Source organism: Prenolepis imparis, unplaced genomic scaffold, assembly GCF_030444845.1.
Source record: "Prenolepis imparis isolate NDT839.2.m4 unplaced genomic scaffold, iyPreImpa1.0 SCAF_5, whole genome shotgun sequence".
Taxonomy (NCBI): Eukaryota; Metazoa; Arthropoda; class Insecta; order Hymenoptera; family Formicidae; genus Prenolepis; species Prenolepis imparis.
The window spans coordinates 13,810,231-13,834,855 of NW_028141163.1; the positions used below are offsets into that span (position 1 = coordinate 13,810,231).

Consider the following 24,625-nt stretch of genomic DNA (forward strand, 5'->3'; position numbering starts at 1 on the left):
TACCATACAATGTATATAGTGTGTATCATGTTTATACTTCTTAATGCAATATTTTTAAATTAAACAATCATATTTTTATGTTATGCAGTATGTTTTATAAGTGAAAAGAAGGAAATTTGTCTCTATGCGTGCATAAAATATATGTTTAAAAAAAATGTGATCTATTAATAAGAAGAAAAAAATTAATTTTTCAAAATTTTCTATTTTGCAATGTCGTCATAGTTTGTAAGTCTTCAATACGAAAAAATTTTTCATCTCTAATCAATCAATCGCAATAAAAATTCTACGTGGAGACTTCTAAAAATTATGATTACAAGATTAATGAGATTATTAAGATTAAGATTAATGATTATAAAGTTAATATTAAAAACTAAACTAATTAAAACTATAGCTAAGTTTTAGTTATATAAGTTATTAAAGTTTTTAGCACATATATTGCATTTTGAATATCAAAATCTCGAAATATCGATATCAATTTAATGAAAACAATGATTATTACGTTAGACGCATTTCACGTTGTACGTTTTATATTTTACAATAACCATATAATCATAATTATAACGACCATAAATTTTTCTTTTAAATTTCGGGAAATTATCCCATTTTATCGCACGATGCCTGCTGGTAAGTTTTCTTCACCATAGAAGATTAAATTATCTTCAATAATTCCAAAATTGATGCTGATTTTTTTTCAATCGCTAAGCTGATATTATCCAACACTAAACGCATTAAAAGTATTTGGCTAAGCTATTAAATGAGTAATATTATAAATAAGATCGAATTTATATATATATCTCTTATAAACGACAGATTTTGGATAAATTATTTAATTTATGTAAAATATAAAGTTTTCCTTCCTTTTCAATATTATATAATCTGCATATAATAATTAATATTATAATGAGATAATAATGATTGAGATGATGTTAACGAATAATTCAAAGAACATTTCTGAGTTTTGTCAAGTTTATTATTTATATTATTATTTATTAGATTAAATCATATTAATTCATAGTCATACATTTGCAAACGTAACTCATTTAAATCCCACGATATTTATAGTTCCGCAGTAGGTCCAATTGTATCTCGTCAAAAGAATTTTTCTGTTTGCATACCTCTTCCGGTGTATATACGACAACGATGATTAATGAACGGTGCGCAAAACAACTGCGATGCACGTCGACAACAATTCGACATCGCGAAATGTTATGCGTAAAAACATTATTATTAAATAGCAAAGGCCAGATTGTAACTGATGATCTATACTTATATTGATGCAAATATAGTTGAATAATATATATAAAAAATTAGAGAGTATTTGCACATAAATATTGGTTTCTATATAAAAATGTACAAAATGTAAAATATTTTACGTAATCCCACAAATTTTAAAAAGTGTGACGAGAACAAATTATTAAAATTATTTATAATAATATATAAAACTATTTAGTACTGCAAAAAACGCATTTATAAACATATTTAATTAACTTGATTAATTATTATACGTATATGTAATACAAAATTATCGCATATGAAATAATATTACTCATTGTCCAACATTTTTAAGCACGTTTTATCCTATTTTATACAATGTATGTGATGCAGTTAAAGAGAAAATATAGTAAAATTGACTATAAAATGAAATAGGCACAGCTTCATTTGAATGACGGGAGATAATCGCAGGCCAATTTATCGCAAAAATACAAGTTGCACCTGCGAATGGCACGTAAAATTCGGTTATGGTGTGGCATACACACTGGCCGTCTTCGAGGCGAAACGTCTTCTCGTAATCGCTTTGGAGATATTCGCAGAGTGGCAGGTGATCCAGTTCGCAGGTGGTTTCCAGCCGATCGCTCTCACCTTGGCGGAGATGACTCTGGGATTACCATGTGCCCTTTTAACAGTACGCACTATACGCAGGTAACGTTTATCTATTCAATAACGAATATAAATGAGTAAGGAAAAATTCAAGGAATATAAGACATGTATTATTTCCTCTTTTAATATCATCTTTGACTTATTTAATACTTTGACTTATTTATAATAATATTTCATTTATGACAAATCACTTATGTGTATATCTCGCGGAAACATAATTATATATAAGAAAGATAATTATATTAATAATAATTAATTATATTCTCATGATTAATTTTTTTAGTATTTTTTGATGTGCAATTTGCGTGATAACGGATATTCTTGCAGACGCAATTTACCGAGTTTTCGTCTAAAGGCTAAGCTAATGCTAAAGTGTCTTTTGATAATAATGATTGTGTGTACCGCTATAAACACAGCGACCTTAGCCTCAATAGGATATCATGTCAGTGTGAAGCAGAAAACGCTGGTCGACGTCTTCAACACATCCATGCGCCTGTATGTCAGCGTAGCATCGTACAAGTACGCGATCGACGAGATCCAATTCGTCTTACAATGTTGTGGTCATACCTCTTATACTGACTGGTTTCTTTTCGACTGGCAGGTAATCTTTTCAAATATTTCTCTCTGTTTCTCTGCTTCGATCGCGGCTATCGAAGATTCGCAGAACGACGATAAATAATCCATCCGTTTTATTGGTTCCTTCTATCATGATAGTTTGATATATAATTTGCCATGTAATATTGTTTTTTTCTTATTTAATATCTTTAAGAATTTCAAATTATTAGATAAAATTTATAATATTTTTATATTAATTTATATTATACGAAATATCTACATTGTTTTTTCTATTTATATTGAGCAATATTTTGTAATTTATATGACATTTTCTACCGATATGTTTTCGATAATAAATTTTTTAACACAAATTTTAACAGAAGAAAATATATATATTATATATGATAAATTTAAGTGACATTATTTTCGATAAAAGAAAGTGGATTACGCGTCTCGAGAAGAAATGGCAGATCAAAGCAGAATCTCGGACGAGGATTATAGAGATCTTGGAGTCCCTTTCAGCTGCTGTAATTTACACGTTGTGGCACCTTGTATGCACATGCAGATAACAGATGACAAAACGATAAACGTGAACGGCTGCGCGGAAGTCATCAGCCCTATACTTTTTAGAATCGTCATAGTCGCTTACATCATGACTAGCACTTTAATCATTACACAAGTGTTGCTGATCTTTTTAATTACTAGAGTGCGTTATCTTGCTTAATCTTATCTGCATCAAATGCTTTCAAAAGACTTCATAAGACAAAGATTTCATAAGATAATAGCTTAATAAGTATTGATGCATCTTAAATTCTTGAAGGAAAGATTTATTTTGTATTTTAAATAGTAAATTCATAATATTATGTTAAAGAAGAAATTTGTAAACTTGAAATTAAACGTAAAAATGTATATTTCACAATAGAATTAATTCATGATCTGTGGATTTAACTTTAAATTAATATATCTTGATCATCGAATTAATACATTTGTAACACACAAGGAGAATAATTATTATACCAGTTTTACAAGTTTGTAATGTTTTTTAGAATCACTCTGTATTAAGCGAAATACTTTTTTAATGTTTTAAACATGAATGCTGAATTATTGTCACAGATGGTCTGCAGATTCGTACCTGTTCAAACGTCCTCTCCGCAGATAAGATGTACCGCTGCGCCATTCACCATTATAAACACACTTCCAAGGACTTACGCGCAACGATTTTCTTCGGTTAAGAAATCCATCTGGCGTGAAAGAACGATGCATCGTCGCCCATCGTCCACGAATGACGTTTGCATCAAGGAAAACAAGAAACTTAGATTGCCTAGACGCAGTTGTTCCATTTTGAATTACAGAAATTGGTGAGAGAAAAGTTCTTTTAACATAAAATTAGAGTTACTGTTATAACTCTAGTTATATGAAATTTTTACTAACTATAGATAAAACTTTCTTTAATCGTTTTTGGAATGCGATTACTTGTTATATTTCTTTTACATCAAATATTTCTCTGAATATTTCAATCGCGATTAATTTCAATATCGAATTAACTATTTTTAAAGAATTATAATAACTTGACAAGATTCGATGAATATTTTTGGATAAAAAATTTTGCAATAACAATATAATATATAATGAAAACAAAATATTAGATTAAAAAGATTTTGTAGTGAGAATTATTCTAAACAGAAATTATATGTAACTTTAATTTTTTAATTATGTGATACAAAATTGTGATTATAAATATGAAAGTGACGAAACTATACTTTGTTCAGCAATACTTGGGACGTGGCAAAGATTAAACCAAGCATTCATGAAGAACATAAAATATCCGTGGAATGTCTTCGCAACAAACGCACATGTTGAAACTTCTGTATTAATGATTGATAGATTCCACATGGTCATTATAACGACGGCTATTTCTAATAAACTGCGCATTAACATTGATAAAATACTAATTACAGTGATTGGAGGTAAGTCGTGTCACTATGTAGACATACATACAATGAACGATCTGAGGGTTTTCTTTTTAAAATTAAAGATTTATTGACCTACATAATATGGAAGCTCAGTCTTACAAACATCAAACGTAACATGTGACTTCGTCATTAACCTTATTTAAGTGCTTGTAACTCAAACGCATATCTGTTTGTTCAAACAAGGATATCTTTTTTATATTTTCTATAATATTTATGATAATTTCATTTCAATCATATTTAACATTAATTACTTAAAATATCTAATTAATAATATCTTATCGCGATTATTTTAATGCGTTTTGAAATTTTTTTATTACAAATTTATTTCATTTAAAACATATACAATTATTACTTTCGAATTTTTGTGATTATATATCACTTCTTTATCTTTCTTTTAATGTTCAATAATTAAAATTCTTTGATCATTACTTTGAATATATTAATTTTTATATTACAAATTTCTCGATAAGCATACATTTTTACTAATTATCATATCTAAAAGACATCAAAATTTTGAAGTAAAAAATTACGAAAAAAAGTAAAAATTACATTTAAAAATTGATTAACTTTGTGTATAAATAATGTATAATGAATATCTTTAGAAGCTTCATGAAGGAATTAAACTGGATGCAAATACATCAATATGAAACTTAAATAACGGATAATATGAAAATAACAACAAGACAAGGTTGTTTCATCAAGCAACAATCTTTTTTCGTACCATACATATTTTAAAGAAACAAACAGATAGATAAGCTATATGTCGATCTCGCATAAAGATTGCCCTCCTTGCTCGGTTATTATTACATGTAAGTAAAACGGATTTAAAAATATATTAAATGGTAATAATATGTGAGTGCAATTTTCATATCACACAACTATATAATAATAGAATTATAAATATTTAAAAAAGTAGATAAAACAAACATGGATAACGAAGGTACTTGCATAAGTTAAATACGTTTTTATCAAAGAAATTTACAAAACAAGTAATTCTTTAAAAGTAATTCGCACGATATAATTATTTAAAAACTTCCATTACACGGTATCAATATAATATTATCAAAGCGAATATAATCAGATACATATCATTCAACAATATAGTTTGAGAAAGACCGCTTTCGTCGGCGATGCGATAATCTCGCACAATTAATCGTCATCTTTCATGCAAATATAATTACCAGATTTCATAATGTAGAATCAGCTTTGTGTCGCCAGATTCGCTCAAAGGAAATAAACACAAAGAGATGACAAATAATCTGGTTATGTATATATGTATTAAGTAGATTTTTCGCGCGCGGATTTCGTCACGCGTCCTCGGCGAGCTTCGGGTCAGGTGGGACGCGCTCGGGAGCGCTCGGAGCCGCTCGGAGCCGCTCGGAGCCGCTCGGAGCCGTTCGGCCTCGGCGGCTCGGCGCTTGAATAAGTCGCGCAAGCGGCGCAAGTTCGGCAGTTCACGAACAGCCGCGCGATGCGATGGTACAGTTCGGTTCTCACGTATATTAGTTTCGAATTTAGTGCCTGAGTGATCGCTTCCGACCGCCATTTCGCCGTCGTAGCATGTGCTCACTAGTCCGGAGCCACGTATACTACTTACCGTATCGTCAATCGTGCAATAAACTCGTCTCTTACGGCTACCGTTAGACGGACAGCCATATTTTCGCGATTCACGCTTTTCACGCGTGACGGAGAATAAGCACGCCCGTTATTTTCATTTGACCTTATCGCGCGCGTTTGAGAGCGGTCGGATGATCGTGTGTGCAGTGATAGCATGATCTTCTCTTGGATATTCTAGTGTGTTTGCTGTAGCGAGCCCCTATACCGGGTGGCCGAGTCGATCGTACGCGAAGTTTAGTGGCTTGTTACTTCCTTCGCTGTCGGCATCTCGCTAACGGCTGCGATAAAAAGAGAGAGAGAGAGAGAAAGTCGAGACGCGTGAGTCAGTACGAGAGCGTCGTAGGCAAAGGGAGAAGAGAGAGAGCATTCGGCGTTTGAAAGGGATCGAGCGATTTCCGCAAAAGGACGACGACAGTTGTCAGGATGAGCTGCTGCACCAGCGCGCCTATGGTTACGCACACTTGCGAGACTCTTCTCAGCAAGTGCGAAATCCCGATCATCGATCTCGCTCATATGGGTGAGTGTGAATAAAGATTTTTTTTTTAATTCCTACGTTTTCCGATCGTTTCGCGCAGTTTTGGCGAGAAACACCGACATGTGCGCGCAACGTGTTTGCGTGCTCCAACAACTGTAAAACTATTTATGACTCGGTTTTGCCCGGAACGACGTTTCGATATTTTTGTTTACGAAGGATAAAACGGTTTTCAGTTATAAAAGCGACGCGATCGCGGAATGCAAAACTGGCTTCGGCCTCGGTATGCGAAACGTCTCGTTGCCGGGTGTCGCAAGTCGGTCATAGGTCGTCTCCCCGATGACGAAATTAACATAGCGTGGCAAAACTAAACTGTGGCGTGCCTCGAAATTCACGCTGGCAGCGAGTATAGAACACATGTAGCGCTTTTGACATTTGACAATTGGAAATCTGTGCGAGAAATCGCGCCTATTATTGTTTCTCTCGACAAAACTCTATATACTTTTGATCGCAACCTTAAATATCAATTCGGCCAAAAATATACTATTATATATATTAATAGCCAGTATAATGATACTTGATACTTGATAGTAACATATTGGTGACAAAAACGTTAGAGACATAAGATTAACACCATTACCTAATTGAAATCACTTAAGTGTGCGTGTGTCTGTGCATATAACAGTATTTTCTATTAATATCCCGACCTTGTACTCTGAAATAGCCTTACTTTTTTATTGTTATTTAATTACGAGTTTTCCATTTGTACTTTGAAACCAGAAATACATGTATATGTTTCGCATTGTGAAAAAATTGTCTTATCGTAGCATTGAAAAGAGGTATCTATCGTTGAACATTGTGATTCAACTGTATTTTATATTTATCATAGTCACTATCTATCGAGTGATTCAATTATTGGCATATCGCGTATATCGTACTTGCACTGTGATAAAAAGAACTTAGATTTTCGATCGAATTTGAACTTTGCAGTTTGAACGGTATATATATATTTGCGTGAATATAAAATCGTTTTTTTTTATAACACAGTAAAAACACCGATAATTGTCTCAGGTCGTAAACAATGCGTTTCACATACAAGCGTAATAGAAAAATGGCATTTATTTATTGCCACGTTTAATAAAAATTCCAGCCAATCCATATTTATGACATTAACTCCTTTAAGCACAAATTATCCATCACAGACTCATATATTCGCGATATTTTTTTTTTACATAATCTCCAAATTATTCTCATTGTCAGACTTGAATATTTTTCTTAAAGATATATTATTTTATCATTTTATAAGACTTAATTTCGAAATATTATTCGAATGATATATTTAACAATTAACGAGAAATAGATATCGAAAATTTCTCGTAAATAAATATTTTTCTTAAAGATATATTATTTTATCATTTTATAAGACTTAATTTCGAAATATTATTCGAATGATACATTTAACAATTAACGAGAAATAGATGTCGAAAATTTCTCGTGTAAATAAATCTTAATGGATGAATAACATTAGCATTTTTTATCAGTCTCTCGAATATTTTTACCAATCTTATTTACAATATGTCTTGTCTGCAATGCATCATCAGCCGACTCGGTCGAGCGAATTTTCAAATTGCGATTAATAACCGGTACCATTTCGCATTTCGGGGCAATCGGCAGTAATAGGACACCCTGTATAAACGTTCCAAGGCGCCAAGGGAGGGGCCCTTCTTTGTGAGAGGGGCTCTGACCTCAACGGATCGTCGGATCCGCGGTAGGCGCCTCCGGCTGGCTGGTTTGTCTGGCTAGGTGCCTGGCCTCGTTGCCAACCAGCTATAAAACCGTCGTCTTTCTTTCGCGAATCCTCGAAATTCCGCACGACTCCAACACCATCGGATTTGCGACGTGGTGCACCATCCTTTCGGAGTCGGGCAATCTCGCTCGTTTTAGTCCTCCCTGGATTTTGTCTTCGCGAACTTTTTTCATTCCACGTTAAATTCGACCGATCTGATCGAGACGAATAAAACGCGCTTTCTTGTATTTTTTTCAATTATGTTGTGCAGAAATTAATTACGACACAAACGTATCGATTTATCGACTGATCTGAAAGTCCATCTACGACGTTTTCCGCGAAAACAACGTTGATTACATTAATTTATATGATAAAAATATATTATGCTAAACATCCTGTGATTAAAAATATGATCTTGTTTAGCTCGAGTAATTATTGCGCAAGAATTTATAATGCAATATAATGTTATTTTCCCACCAGTCATTAATTCGTCTTTCGTTTTTGCATGCTTTTACGTATATCGACGTGCTTTCTTTCAAGACACCTGTACGTTAAATATTTTTATTAAACAGCGAGAGTCCTTGGGCGCGAAAAATCATTCTTTTTTTCCTCGTCACGAGTTGCCTTTAATGGACGGAGTAGTGATTGTATACGAAAGTAGCATATAAAATCGCATACACGCACACAGTTGAGTAAACACGCGATGAGTCGACTCGGGGTCTACTCATTAAGCGCCATTTCGCGAAGCGAGAATGTTAAAAGGCAACATAGCGATTACTTCAGTAATTCTCCCAGTGTTTCTAAAATTTTCGATTATTTTTATTATAAAAAAAAATGAAATGTAAGTACTTATTTTTTTCAAAATAATATAATTCAGAAAAAGTGTTCTTAATAATATATAAATCAAAGGGTCAATTACACTTTTAAATACCGTTGTATACGTGTAGCTCTTGAAATTCTAAGTCGGTCACTGTAATGGGTTCTAACCGGATATGTCTGACCTAAAAGTAATGGCCTACTTTTGCCTAATATGCGTCAAATTTCAGACGTGACGTTATACATTAAGATTAGCGCGATTCCTATATCATTATTAAATTATATAAGAATAAAGCTGAAACAAATCATATATCTGTCGTAATGCCTGTTTGCCATTTAAAGATCATGTGTTTTACCCAATCGACACTTATGCACTACATTGATCACCTATAATTTAACGTAATTACGTACATTTTATAGATATTATATTTAAATATATCAAACAAGAATCGCGCATTTCTTTTTCGTTCGTACACTGAGAAAATTTTATCTTAGAATTTACCCTGAAACTCATGGTAATCACAATATGGTAATCACAGTATGGAAAGAGTTTTATGAGAATATTTCTTTGATTAATATTTATCACAATAAAAATAATAATATCTATCACAACAAAATTTAAATAATATGTTTGATTAGTTTTACTATGCAGTTTAGTAAAATTAATCAAATTACCATGATTTTCAGGGTAAATTCTAACAAGAGAAAATTCTCTCTGTGTATATAATATATTCCGAGTATATAAATTTTACACGGTATAAGAAATTGGAGCTATTTATTTATTTCGACTGCTAAAATTAATGCTCGCTCCATTTTTTCCTTCCCATCGTTTATATAATTATGCATCGTTGCGCGCGAGCACATTTTTATTTTTTGTAGCGAAAGTCCGATACCGATATTGGTTTTTTATGTTATCGGCACGTGCTCTATCGTCCGCGAGTTATTTGCACGCGCGAGTCAAAAGTCTCACGCTAATGATGACTCGCATGCAAAAAAAAAAGTGGAACACCCGCACGCGCGTGCACTCGTGTCAGCTTTTAAATGCGCGCACGTGCGCCCGCGGTGGCTTAAATAGCGGCAAATGTATAACACAAAGCGTAACGTGCGCGCACGCCAATGAAATATTTCGCATACGCGACGGTGTTAAATAATGTGATTCGAGTGCACGCTGAACGAGTTAAAAAGATATAATGATCCGCGTGTTAGAGTCGATTGCGTGTGAGAGAAAAGCGTCAGCGAAATCATCTCGATATCTGTACGCCCGCGATTTCTCGTCGACGCGCATCTTTTCGCGCCACGCTCCATTTTTCCACGTTTACGCTCTTCGGATTGTGCATTTTTTTTATTTTGAATGTTGAAAATCTCTATCTCGATCTTTAATTATTAATAATAATTTATGGATTATAATAATTAAGATTCTCTTTATCCTTTTTTTATTTTACTTTTGATATTATTTTTTCTACAATCTATTTTAATAATAATATATACTTTTGTCTAATTAATTTCACTTTATTCCATTTTATTTTATTTTGCTGAATGCTTTAATATAGAAAATATCAGAATATCTTTATATGGGGAGAGAGGAAGGTTTTCGCTTTTCTTTATCTCTCTTTGTCTCTATCTATATGCTGATAATCGCACACATTGTCACGTGTATTCATACGTCCAGGGTAATGACCATGCCAGCTGGATGTTTGCGAAATTTTTGATGTGATAAGCAAAACCCGAAGTCTGCGAAATTTACGATGACAGTTGTGGCAAGTAGAAATACGAGACAACGAGGACGCGAAAATGTGTACGATGGAAATTGCGGGATTGTATAGCTACAAGCCGCGTGTAAGATTGCAAGATTGGTTTGTTTCATATCTAGATGTCAGACGAATATATGCATATGTGCACATTAAACGTGAGACGGATTCGAGATATCTGTGAGAACGCGACTGTTCTATATCATCGAAAATGTCAATGAAGCAAATGTAAATAAATGAGATGTAAAAACATATGAGAAACATTCGCGTGATTTAATTTTATATTAAATTCTAATTTTTTTAAGTTTTATGAAAAATTAAAGACGCCGTAAAATATGGACGTTTCGCGATTTTTTCTTTTGTAAATTATACTCTCGTAATTCATTGAATTTGAAACTTATACTTAAATGTGAATCTTAAAATAAAATCGGCGAAGAAATGATATGCGAAAATTGCAAAACATCCTATTGCATTTACGTGATGATGACGTAGAAATTTCCACATTGATATCGTCGAATTGATAAGGCTACATTGAAAAATATCAAACGATTTCGCCTCGTTTCGCAAGTAAGAAGTTAAAAGTCGCACAAATGTTAATCTATATTTAATGATGAAAATTCTGATGGAACTTACACCGCAGTAAATAACACGAATGGGAAGAATTGCGAATAGAAAGAGAAATTTTTCGATTGGTTTAAAATAAAATTTTTCGAAATAAAATTTTTCAAAAAATAAAAAAAAAATATGTACATAAAATCGCGTATATATAAAATCACGTGTATAAAAACGTAAATCCACGCGATTACGATGCATCATATACGTCGAATAAGACATTATCGGGTCTCGGGATCTTTCCTTATCTCACCTCCGCTATATCTGAAACTGTTTTTCCTCTCGCCTATGGAGATAAATCAATGTGGCTTTTTCACGCGCACGCGGGAAACTTCCACGGATTTTCCGATGGCGTAGATCGAAATTCACAGAAGCAAAGATAAAATACGTTTATGTATTCTTCATGAATTTATTCATTCTTTTTTCATCACATCACGAGCTCATGCAATCGAAAATTAGACGTGATGTAACATAATCAGATACAAAACATAACACACACTGATTAAGCCTCTTAATTTAACTATATGTGTATTCTGTTTCGTACATATATGTATGCATATTTTTCTCTCTGTTCTGCAAATATGTTTTACACGATATACGACATAATAAATTAGAATTCTGTATCTCCGAATTTTGTCGCAAATTATAGATCGTTTAAAGTGGCGTTAAGGGAATTCTACACTGAGAGAATTTTCTCTTAGAATTTACCCTGAAAATCATGATAATCGTGGAACAATTGGAAAGAATTTTATGAGAATTTCTCTGATTAATATTTATCACAATAAAAATAATATCTATTACAATCAAACATATTTTATATTTTATTATAATAGATATTATTTTTATTGTGATAAATATTAATCAGAGAAATTCTCATAAAATTCTTTCCATACTATATTGTGCTACGATTTACATGATTTTCAGGGTAAATTCTAAGATAAAATTCTCTCTGTATAGGAAGCTATGTTAATATATTATATTAGACAAATCAATTAATATACGTATAGTGGAATGAAGTCAAGTAATCTAGTAGTAGTGGCGCTCTATGGACCGAATACGACTTGATCAACTCTGTCTATCAATAAAGATATATATTCGCGATGGGTATGTAATGTGTCGCATTTGCTAGTAGACTATATATATTGCGCACTTCTTCAGAGTCGATGTCCGGTAACGGTGTATTCGATCGTTACATGCTAGGCGAAAGTATCGGGGGGAGTCTGTCGCTACCAGGAGAAACTCTAAGAAATATTTTCTCTTATTCGATTGTATACGTACACCCTAGAAACAAACGTCTTTACAGCATCTTCAGCAGCATCGAAACTGTATGTCTACGATGTATCTGCTGCGTAGCAGGATGTACACGAGCAAGTGTACGTTAAAAATTTGTTTCACGTTGTTAAACGTCAGCTTAGTACACCCTTGTACTTTCCCCTCTTTCATGTCATTAACCCCTGGAAGCGCATATTCTTTCTCCCTCCTCGTGAGACTGCTTTCGGCTATATTTTTAGCCGTTTCGCGTATCAGCTGATATTTTGAAGTCAAATTAAATTGAAGTAAATTAAATTTCTTGGACAATTCTATTTTAAATATTATAAAAGGTTAAATGGCGTAATTATATATTGAAACAATAATTAATAATAATTGTAATTTTTAGTTTTCTTTTTTTTTTTAGAGAGAAAATATCGGATAGTACTGAATTTTTCTATTACCTGCTCAAAATAAGAAGAAATATCAATCCGAGCGATATTTGATTATTTATCAAAAGATTAATATTTATTTAAAGCGCGAAGATAAACTGATCTCACAGAGAGTATCATTCAAAACGTTTAACAAAGGAGAGAGAGAGAAGCGTGCTTTCACAAATAAAGTATCAAGATAATTCTTTGAATCTTATCCCCAGTATAGATCATGAATAATCCGATAATCTTTTGTTGCGATGTATATATTTTCACCACGTGGCGAGATGGATCATCGTATTAAATTTTTTTTAGCACAACAAAGAGAAAGATAAATAGATCAGGTGGACATTTAAATATCACCAACTGCTTGTTGCAACTTTCGATCGACAGATTGGACACATTCCAGATCTCGTTATTATAAATCGATGTTTTTTAAAATAGTTTTACGATATTAATACGGTTTGTCTGTCGGCTTTGTCGGCTCTTTCATTTGTCTCACAAGATGATTTTGGCATAGTGCCCGTAACTGATGTATATGCATACCTCGAGGAAACGAAAGTCTTCTGAAGAACTTTCTGTCGTCATCATGACGTCGCGATACCACCAAAATAGCAAACAAAGTAGAAAGAGTCTTGCTGACGTTCATGAAGTACGTCAGAATATTTATTAAAATATATTGCCTGCACAATAATTTTGTTGACAATAATTGCAAAGTAATTTAAGCACGAAAGAAAATTGCATCCAAAATAAAGACCCACAAAATGATATTATTATATTTAAAAGAGAATAAAATTATTTAAGAAAAATTAAACTATATGCGTTGCAGAGTTAAAGATGACGTTTCTTTGCTCATCATCTATATCTATATCTATATTGTCAACATTTATATAAATTAGAAAAAAATTTCCAATTTTCTTTCGCGCAATTTTAATTAATTAATCGATTAAAGAGAATATTAACGAAGAATTATAAATGAATAAGTTGAGTTCATGTCGATCTAATTGTAACCCTGCAGGAGCTTAAAGATGATTATGCCGAGGATGCATAACCGGAAACAAAAGTTAATCCGAGTGAATACTAGCCGAGGGCAAACATTCGTAATAATCGTCAGCGCGATAAAAGCGCGTGCAGAGTATATCTGCAGTTTATTTCTCTTCTCATCGCTCATGGACGGATCTTCTTACGACACGAGAGGTTCGGGGACGATGGCTTTCTCGAGAATCATGACCTCGCGTTATGATTCCAAGGCTTGTGTATGCGCCGCTAGCCATTTTTGATTTTCACTTATTTAAATCAACGATATGCAATCACGATGCAGTGATTTTACGTTAATTTCTTCCTACTATTTTTAATCAATTTTTGATTAATGCATAGTAAATTGAAATTGTTTCTCGTGAATACATACACAAGAAATAATCAGTATTTTTTATTTCGATACATAATGGTAATTATGTAAGTATATTAAATGAGAAAACACGTTTTAGCATACATGCATTTTAGTATGCATTATAACGATATGATAGCACGAGTGCGATTTGCACAGCCATATTTTCTATTTTATTATTTCTAAAAAGTAAGAAATAAAAAATTACACACGGTATAATTATAATCGCGCACGAGTTATCGCTACAATTCCGGGTATATAACGTATGAATATTATTTATAAATATGACAGAAAGATGAGCCGGTTTTGTTTTTTTTACTTTACTATCATGATATCTCGGTCTCTCAACGTCAATGAACGCTCATTGAGCAAAAGGCACATAATCGATCATCAGTGCACCCGATATCGGTGTCGCGTATCGCTCAGAGGGAGAAGAGGAGAGAAATTTAATACTAAATACTCTAACGCTTATTCCTTAATTCGCAAATAGACGTAATCAGCGCATTTGTAATCTTCCGTGAAACCTGATGAGCCTTCTTAGGCATTTACATACAACGGTGTTAAATTGATAAATTAATCAAGCCAATGATTTCGTATGTGTAATAAATAAATGTTGACATCATCCTGCTTTTTTAAAGAAATGTCAGACTGATCGATCGATCGATTGATATTTTCGAAAATTGAATCAATGTCATAACAATTTTTTTTAAATGGAAAATAACCGGCAAATGAAAACAATACCCAGACAACATCACGTCTAAAAACGCGGGACATAAGACGTCTTAAAGATAACTTGAAGAAGTCTTAAAGACATTATAATATGATGTCTAGAAGACATCTTAGGGTCGATTGTTTCAACTTCTTGGTAAGTTTTATTCGACAGATAGCATATTTTCGTCTCTTTTCAGATAAGTTCTAAAAAAGAGACGAAGATATGCTACTTGTCGGGTAAAACTTATTACCAAGAAGTTGGAACAACCGGCCCTTAATGACGTATTTTGTCCCGATTTTAGACGTTTTGTTGTCTGGGATAGTTTCTTTTTGTGTTCTTCTCATTTTCCCTCTTTTTCTCGCCTCGTGCTATATTCACTAGGCGTTTTCTTTCACGATTTCAGGCACGGAGAGATGCCCTCAGAAGGGTGTCGTGAAGCAGGTGGCCTCGAAACTACTAAGGGCGCTGTCCGAGAAAGGATTGGCCTTGCTCGTCAATCATGGCATTCCAGAGTGCAAGGTACGAGAACGAAGGGCTGCCTTACGCGCGAAAATGATTAAGTCGCGAGGCTTCCTTTGATTGATCAGGCGCCGGGTCTTGCCCGGTCTTGCCGATTTCCATCACACGCAAATCTGGTCGATATCACGCGCTGTCGCAATTTACTGTCGTGACGAATAAATTCGACACATCGATTGAAAGGGTCAATTAAACTATCGGCGTCTTCACAACGTTAAAATGCAATGAAATTATAGAGAAAAAATTGCGGTTATAAAATAATCTTTTAACGAATCTAAAAATTACGAAGTGTTTAAGATTTTTAGTTAAGATTTTTTTAAAGAAATTTTCGTCGCATTAAAAATTACGTAATTGTATACTTTGATCCTAATTTTTAGTCTTTTATCTTAATTGAAATCTAGAAAAATAAGTGAAAATAACTAAAGTCTGACGAGAAATAATGAACGCGGTGTATTTTAAAGTTTTAAATTGTCTGCATGTGCATTTTTATAAGTAAGAGAAAATGTGTGATAGCTGCAGAGAGGCATTGTAATTCCGAATTCAATAACATTATTAATAATTTTTTTCTTTAAATATTAAGAGTTTCTATAAATAAACTGTAAAATTTTACACTGATAATCGTTTCTTCTCTTTCTTGTTATCGAAGGTGCTTCGATATCTTGAGTACGTTGCGACCAGAGAATAATCGGCGTTTTTTTTTCAAGGGCCCACGATAAATACTATGTACGTTGCTCGCGATGACCTTGTCATTTGTGTGCTCGCTATCGGAAACTTGCGGGTGATACCGCAATACAGTGTGTTGCAGTTTCGCGCAATAATCCGACTTATGACTTACGTATTTACGACCGGGAACATGTCTCTCGATGAATAACAGGACTACGTGTCGATATACCAAATTATTCTCGCCTGTGTCAGAAAACATGTGTACGAAACAGATATGTACCGTTGATATATCCGAATGCAAATAAGACGATTTTTTTCAAGGATACTTACATAAAAGAGTTGCAAATGTGAAGCTGTGCGAAATCTTAATTTAGTCTTTGAGCACTAATTAGCGTAAACCAGAAGGTTCATTAAAACATGAATAATCGTTTATCACAAAGTAAATGTATATACATGATGACGATTCTGATCTTCATTAAATTTAACAGATGTATATACCTATTCGTTGATTAATTTGGGGACTTGATTTTTATCAATCGAAAGTGTTTAAATTATATTAATAATATATAGTGTGAAGAGTTTTTAATAATTTTTTAAAATATATGAAACAAGTAAAGAATTAAATTTTGTTGGACGAAATTAATTTGGTTTTAAAAAATAATCTTCTAATCGGAATAACGATATGAAGTATTCGTTAAAGATCCTTTTAAGGGAGGAAGACATTTTCTTAATCTCGTTTTATCTTAAAAAAACACGATTCGTCGCGTACGTTTGATAATTTTCACCGAATTGTCTGTATAATTCGCGATGGAAAAGATAAATTAAGAGATTTACAATGACAGCTTGAACAATAATATGCGGTGGAATATGCTGGAATAAGGCCTGTCATATGACAATGATATACTTTGTTCTGCATCGGTTTCCATTTCCAGCATTGAAATAGCTCGCGGATAAGCAATATACACACGTAAACACATACGACACACGCATCGCTCGTACATGCAACAATACGATTATTTCGCGGAATTAGAAGATCATTCTCGGTTTTTTTCCTTCGTGGTTCTTTTCTAACATTACATAACGGAAGCTCGTAATATTACAACATTGATGGTGCTAGAATACACATCGCGTGTACTCGATCATCTTCGTAAAGCTATGACTAATTGTAAGAAAATTGTCGCGACGTCAAACGTGACATTTGGCATTCGACCCATACGTCAGCGTGTGAATTCATGAATCATATTGTCCTCTTATTCAAAGACTCCTTTCTAGAAAATTACCTTGTAATTCATCAGCAAACGTATAGTGTTATAGAGCTCTGTAGAGTGATATAAGAATTTTATCTTTAATGTGTGTATAATATAAAATACATAAGTATTTAATATTTGAAAAATTGTAAAAACGCAATTAAGAGAGAAAAACAGAGAGATCCCCAAGGAAATTTTCATTACGAGACTATCGATTCGCGATTATTCAAACAATCTCACTTTAAACTGAATACAAATTAAAGATAAAATTATTTGTATGAAAAAAATAAAAATTAAAAAACGTCTTACTCTGTTTACAGATATTATTTCCTGCCAATTATTTCATACTAAATGTTTGTACAATTGTAATGACGGGTAAGCATATGGCAAATTAAGACTTGCGCGATATATTTTTTTTTCACGAAAATGTTTCTTTAATGCGATGTTTTTTTTCTGGTTTATTCCCGATTGGTCGATGCAAGCGAAATTTATTAGATAAAATATCTGTTTCGTCATTCATAAAACTGTTTATTATCGAGTATTACTGGAATTATCTATATATCTTTACAATACTTCCATATGTTACACAATATTCGAATGAGTGTAATTCGAAATATGAAAGATGCGATTATGAATATCGAGATATACGAGATACGCGAATCTCTATTCTCTCGGGGAATCATAATTTTTGTTGAAAGCAAGGTTTTCTTATCATCACAACATTCATTTTTGCGTTGCATTTTCTATAACAGATTTGACGCGCACGAAAAAACTTCATATATTGTTACTCGCTTCTCCAAAAGATCTTATTAAAATTCTATGATCCATATATTTACAGATGAAGGCAGCTTACAGAGCCCTAGATACATTTTGCGAGCTACCGTACGAAACCCGAGCAAAATACGAGCGCGTTTCGCCGGATAATCACGGCTATGTTAAACCAGGCACGGAGAAGTAAGTTGGAAGATTGTATTTTCAAATAATTTTCGTAATTCACTGTAATTCAGTTTGTGATGAATGTTCTAGTAACCGAATGCGATTTGAAATCCGATAGTATGTACAAGAAAGAATATATATCATTTGAATTTAATATTCATAATAAAAGTCTTAAAAATATTTGGAATAATTATATTAATTACACGCTGCTGAAATATAAATCATTTAATAGATTTAAGCATATAATAGAAAATAGAATTATGATATGTATATAATGTTATCTGTATTTTAAATATTTTTTTAAAGTGCTTATTTTCTTTTTAGATTTTTTTGTAATTTGTACATGTTGTTTCAAACGATAAGTATAAGTTTTCACATTTTCACGTTCAGTTTTGTATTTAAATCTAATTAATTATTTTACGTGATTAGATTTACAGACGAGATGGAAATGGAATTTCGCCATGCATTCAATTTGGCCGGATATGAACTAACCCTGCCGGAGGATGAGGTTCATGGATTTAGATCAGCAGTAGAGGAACTGGCACGCGATTTCAAGCAATTGGCTTCCATGCTTCTTACTGTAATAATTATTGACCTGTTCTTGTCATTATATTTCATTCTCTCGTAAATTTAATATATTCCTGGATTCGTACTTGATTATATTATATTTTTTTCCGTGAATTTTATATCTCTTCTCTCTCATTATAAATTTAATATTCTTACAATTAGACTCACTCTCTTATTTTATCTTTTCTAGAGAAGTATTTCTCTACTTTATCGCTATCATTCTGTTCATTTTTTTCGCGATCGACGAAGAGTCGTTCCGCGCTCTTGACCTTTGGACGGAAGTACATTGTAATTCTCAAGGATTTTTCACGACTCGCGCGTCGATAAATAAAATCTAATCTGTACAGGGAAACCAATAAATATTGAAAAATCCCGTTTCACGTTTACAGGCTCTGTCTGTGGGTTTGGAACAGTCCCACGACTTCCTGCTGTCCAAACACGAGCATATGCTCGGCCCTGGCAACGAGTCTACCCTACGTCTCCTCTATTATCCGCCACTCGGTGCACCGGTACAAGGACTAACCCGATGCGGCGCCCATTGCGACTATGGCACTTTCACTTTGTTGGCGCAAGTATGCAGATTGCAGCATATTGCACGCTTGAAGCTCGATACCTAGCCATTTTATCGTTAGAGACGATGATTACACGATCGTAAATCATATTCTACAAAATATTCTTTACACACGGCACTTCACACCTTACGTCTAAAAAGTGTCGTAAATTATACGTATCTTTATAATTTCGTCAAAACTGACAGAGATATCTCGGCACGTTTGTTCGCATGCGACGCGCAATCACTTTGTGATAAGCGGCTCTACACCGCTAAAATATGAAAATATTCTGGAGAGGAATAGATCTATCAGGCACGTGCGTGTTAAAAGATAACGTATAATTATTAAATATTAAAACAAAGTTATTTGCACTCGTGATGATACTAATGATTCATAAGCAGTATATGTAATATTATAAAGATCACGATTAAGAAATATCAACTGTCAAATCAATATAAAAAGTAATGTTATATTATATACAGCATATAATATGTATATATACAGCTTGCTACTAATTATCATCATTAATTTACGTCTGGTAATTAATTTTTTACAATAAAATATTTTTCAAGGATTGCGAAGGCGGCCTCGAAATACAAACTCCACATGGGGAACGATGGGCTAGAGTGGGCCATCTCCCAGGCGCCATATTGGTAAACACTGGCGAACTACTGGCGCATTGGACTAATGAGCAACTTCCAGCGCTTAGACATCGCGTCGTTATGCCGGAACATTGCGGCCGCGGTCGTCATTCCATCGCCTTCTTCGTACACCCGAATAACAATGTTCCCATCGAACCGTTAGAAACAAAGATCACCACAGCCAGCCAGGAAACGATCCCTTGCCGACTTCAAAAGAAGAAGCGCAGCGTTCTCACGGCGTATCAGCATCTTCAACGACGATTTCGCGAAACGTACGCGTCTTAATATACTCTACGCGACTTTCCGAGTCGACTATCCTGTTAAGACGATCTATATTGCCGACCCAAAATCGAAAAGTATATTTTTTACAGGATCGCTGAAGCAAAGTTGAAACTTTGCGGAAATTCAGAAAAAATTTTATCTTAAGAACAGTGAAATTAAGATTAAGCTTGCAGGTTACCTTTTAAAATTTGACCAACTATGTGTCTTCCTGCATATCGCTTGATGCATATTATAAAAGGAAAAACAAAATGTTTAAAGAACGCGCATAATGTTCATTCCACTTAACGTAAGTAGAGCAAGATTGATACTTTTAGTTCTGACGAATTTTAACGGTATAGCTTATCCGTCTTAATTTCACACACAATATGTATTCAAGAATTTGGTATCTCTCCCACAAAGCAAACTTACGATAGACTGTATGTGTAAAAGATGTAAAAAGAATGTGAAAGAAAAGATTGCGATTCTCTCAGGCAATAATAAATAAAAATTTGTACTTAATTTAAAAATATCTCTATCGTCCTCATAATGGATAAGCAAGGCGACGAATGTGGGAGTATATGATCATGTTTTACCTGATTTAGCTTGAGAATTATTTAAAATCCAGGATCCCAATCAGTTTCTTGCGATTTCTGGCCTATCTGATAACAAACTAGAACGTCCCCAGTTTTAAAAGACAATGTGGAATCTTCGAATCTCAAACCGCATTCTACACTAGTCTTGATAGTTTCTGTTTCAGTTTTCATATGTCTCATTGATGCCAATTTCCCTAAAAAATAATATCATTTGTCTTTCTCTTTTTTTTTCTTCGCTGTCTCTTATAATTTTCAGTATTGTTTCTTACCAGTATAAAGAGTCTCCTGTTCACGTATTAACCGATACATAGCATCTCTTTTTAAGTTGCCTTTGACACATCGACAGCCCGCGACCTTTACTTTTTTCTTCTTCTCTGTGATCTCGAACTCTTGCAGTACATTCGCTTCTCCTAGAAAGATCGAACAATTAAAATAAATTTACGATAATTATTAATGCTTCTCTCGTACCTATCACTTCTTCGGTGTCAAGCGGTGGTAGTTTAGCGTTTATTTCCTTCTTAATATCGTCAATAAGTTTATATATCACATTATATGGACGAATCGATGTCTTTTTTTTATCAGCTTCTTCTTTCAAGTCTTTCATAATGTTCACATTAAAAGGATATATGATGGCTATAAAGATTTCATATGATGTTGAGATTTATAGAAGAAATGTCAATCGATTCTTCATGAGATTCTTATATTCTTACCGCCGAACGCGTCTGCTATTTGTAAATCTGTCTCTGTAACAGGTCCGACGCCGTAATGGACGACGCTCAATCGACACTTGTCGTCGCTTCCATACGTATTAAAAACGTCTAATATAGCTTCTACGGAGCCGGCGACGTCGCCCTTTACGATAATATTAACTGTAGGTATTCCGTCATCGGGTTTATCTACTTTAATAGGAGCTGATAACTTTGAATATCTTCCGCGCGCTCTTCTTTTTTCACGAAGTACCAAATATTCCTACAATCGGGTAGTAAAATAAATAACGCGACATCCTTGTTATAATATAATATAATTTTGTTATATTATAGAAACTTACTTTCAGATGTTCTTCGTGCTTCTTGTCCGCTGCAATTTTATGCTCTTCCGTCAGCTGCGTAGCTTTTTGCGCTTCCCTATATCGTATTACCATATGTACTCTCTTCTCGTTCTCGACTTCTAGTACCTCATCTCCGGCAACAGGCAAATCTTTCCAGCCAATAATTTGCACCGCTTCGGACAACTTAGCTTCCGTAACTGGATTTCCGGAATGATCGAACATGGCTCTCACTTTAGCCCATGCTAATCCACTCACTATTGTTGAATAAAAAGATAAACATATATATTATACATGTTATAAATTTTCGAATATTATATATTCAAGGATACAGAATGTTTCACACGTTATCAGTTTTAAATTTGTCCTAAAGTGTATTAGATATTTAAAAAAAAAAAAAAAAAAGCACAAAAAAATTTGTTCTTGATAATATTTCATTTTTTGCAAGATAGAATTAATTTTTTTTCTTATAAATTTTTTCTGCCTTTTATACTACTTTTTTTTAATTGAAACATCCTGGCTCTTACCAAGAAGCGCGCCCTTCCTTAGAGTGCCGCGTTGAATTAAAGCTGTCGCTAATTTGCCGCGATAAAGATCGATGGAGCATTCGATTATGACAGCTTCAACTAGCCCTGTCGGATCACCCTTTAACTCCATGATCTCGGCTTGTAACGCTATAGCCTCTGTCAGGGTATCTATATTGGTTCCATGTAACGCCGAAATATTAATGCACTGAATGTCCCCACCTAACGCCTCTACCTGAATTCCTTGTTGCGCGAGCATATTTTGCGTTCTCATCTGAAATTAACATTACAAACTATATTGTTCTGCTTCTCGTTCTGTATCAATCAACAATAACTTACGATATCGGCCTCGGGTTTATCGATTTTGTTAATAGCCACAATAATTGGAACATTAGCGGCCTTCGCCATTTGTATACTTTCTATGGTTTGTTCCATCACACCATCGTCCGCCGCTACAACTAGTACCACAATGTCGGTTACCTGTGCGCCTCTCATTCGCATAAGATTAAATGCAGCGTGTCCAGGAGTATCCAAAAACGTAACAATTTCTCCCGCTTTCAACGTTACTGTCGATTACATAATAAAAATAAAGAAATTTTATTATATAATTAATAATTATTACATATAATACATAACAAATTTAACACTTAACAACAAAATCATATTTACCATTGAAGGCTCCGATATGTTGAGTAATACCACCAAATTCTGTTTCCACAACAGACGTATTACGTAACGTATCTAGCAATGTAGTTTTGCCATGATCAACATGACCCATAATTGTTACTACTGGATGACGTTTTATCAGCACAGATTTATCCGGTGGAGGCCTGAGATGAGAATAAGATATAAACAATACAATGCAGCTACTCTTTCATTCTACAATAAATTAATTCCATTCTAATTTTATTATTCAATACCGTTTAACGGCATTGTAATCCTTTGTATCTTTTTCTGCTGTGTTATCTGGTTTAGAAATGATCCTAAATTTTGCTCCAAGTTTCCGTACAATGCTGTACAGTACATTCTTATCTTCTATAGCTGTATTTTTATTGTAACGTCCTACTGGATCGGACGTAAAAATTGCTTCAAAAATATCATCTATGTCCCTTTTTGCAGATGTTGCCAGCTCCGATACTGTTATTCTGTTCCATACATCCACAACTGGCAATTTCTTTTTTGGTTTCAACTGCTTGAAACTATTAAACTCCTATAGACATACTCCACTTTAATATAATATATATATATTAAAAGAAATTGAATAGTTATATATATAGAAAAAATTGGAGACTTACCTTCTCTTTCTTCTTGAAGTATTGCGGTGTCGTATGATAATGTTGGCATTGCGTGCATGTAAGAAATAGAGTGGGCAGGATGTATTTCCTTGCATTATCACTTCTGACAAGTTCGCAAAGTTGTTGTTTCAGGAAACTGAAAATTTTATATAATATAAAATTATTACAAGAAATATATATTTTTTATCAATCTAGAATTCTTCCTATAATTTATACAAATTATTGCATCTCGATTTTTATATTTCAGAAAAAAGGAGATAATTAAATTGACTATATTATAGTATATACAATTAAGTAGGTTATGTTTCTAATTTTTAAAGAAACTTGTATTTTCTTACAATATTCACTTGTATTAAATAGATTTCGCAGCAAATCTTTGAAAATGTGATTTTGATCATCATGACATCGTCTCTCCAGAGGGAAAAATAAATACCTGAACTCCGAACACGTCCTGATCAAGGAAGCAGCCATGTTTACGATTACGCAATCAGCTTAGCCAACCTTGATGAATCGAAACGCGAAATTCACTAGCGGTGACAGGTGGTGCTAAA

General features: G+C 33.5%; 3 protein-coding genes across 3 annotated transcripts; 2 read left to right on the top strand and 1 right to left on the bottom strand.

Annotated features, from left to right (window-relative positions):
- Nucleotides 1–1,663: 1,663 nt before the first annotated feature.
- Nucleotides 1,664–4,293, top strand: LOC145936058 (uncharacterized). Its single transcript, XM_083037936.1, has 5 exons — nucleotides 1,664–1,920; nucleotides 2,206–2,479; nucleotides 2,870–3,139; nucleotides 3,547–3,791; nucleotides 4,203–4,293. The coding sequence occupies exons 1-5, from the start codon at nucleotides 1,664–1,666 to the stop codon at nucleotides 4,291–4,293; spliced, it is 1,137 nt and encodes a 378-aa protein (XP_082894062.1).
- Nucleotides 4,294–5,867: 1,574 nt separating this feature from the next.
- On the top strand, nucleotides 5,868–21,144 carry LOC145935797 (uncharacterized). The gene is made up of 6 exons (XM_083037410.1): nucleotides 5,868–6,540; nucleotides 15,639–15,754; nucleotides 18,500–18,615; nucleotides 19,027–19,177; nucleotides 19,554–19,736; nucleotides 20,288–21,144. Exons 1-6 carry the CDS (start codon nucleotides 6,447–6,449, stop codon nucleotides 20,639–20,641), a joined length of 1,014 nt encoding a protein of 337 aa, XP_082893536.1. The 5' UTR covers nucleotides 5,868–6,446; the 3' UTR covers nucleotides 20,642–21,144.
- A 75-nt stretch (nucleotides 21,145–21,219) lies between these two features.
- Mif2 (mitochondrial translation initiation factor 2) lies at nucleotides 21,220–24,581 on the bottom strand. Its single transcript, XM_083037409.1, has 11 exons — nucleotides 24,508–24,581; nucleotides 24,075–24,210; nucleotides 23,700–23,989; nucleotides 23,449–23,609; nucleotides 23,119–23,345; nucleotides 22,783–23,053; nucleotides 22,259–22,512; nucleotides 21,921–22,179; nucleotides 21,679–21,843; nucleotides 21,480–21,620; nucleotides 21,220–21,404 (listed from the first exon to the last, which is right to left on the bottom strand). The coding sequence occupies exons 1-11, from the start codon at nucleotides 24,543–24,545 to the stop codon at nucleotides 21,232–21,234; spliced, it is 2,115 nt and encodes a 704-aa protein (XP_082893535.1). The 5' UTR covers nucleotides 24,546–24,581; the 3' UTR covers nucleotides 21,220–21,231.
- Between the last annotated feature and the right edge of the window lie 44 nt (nucleotides 24,582–24,625).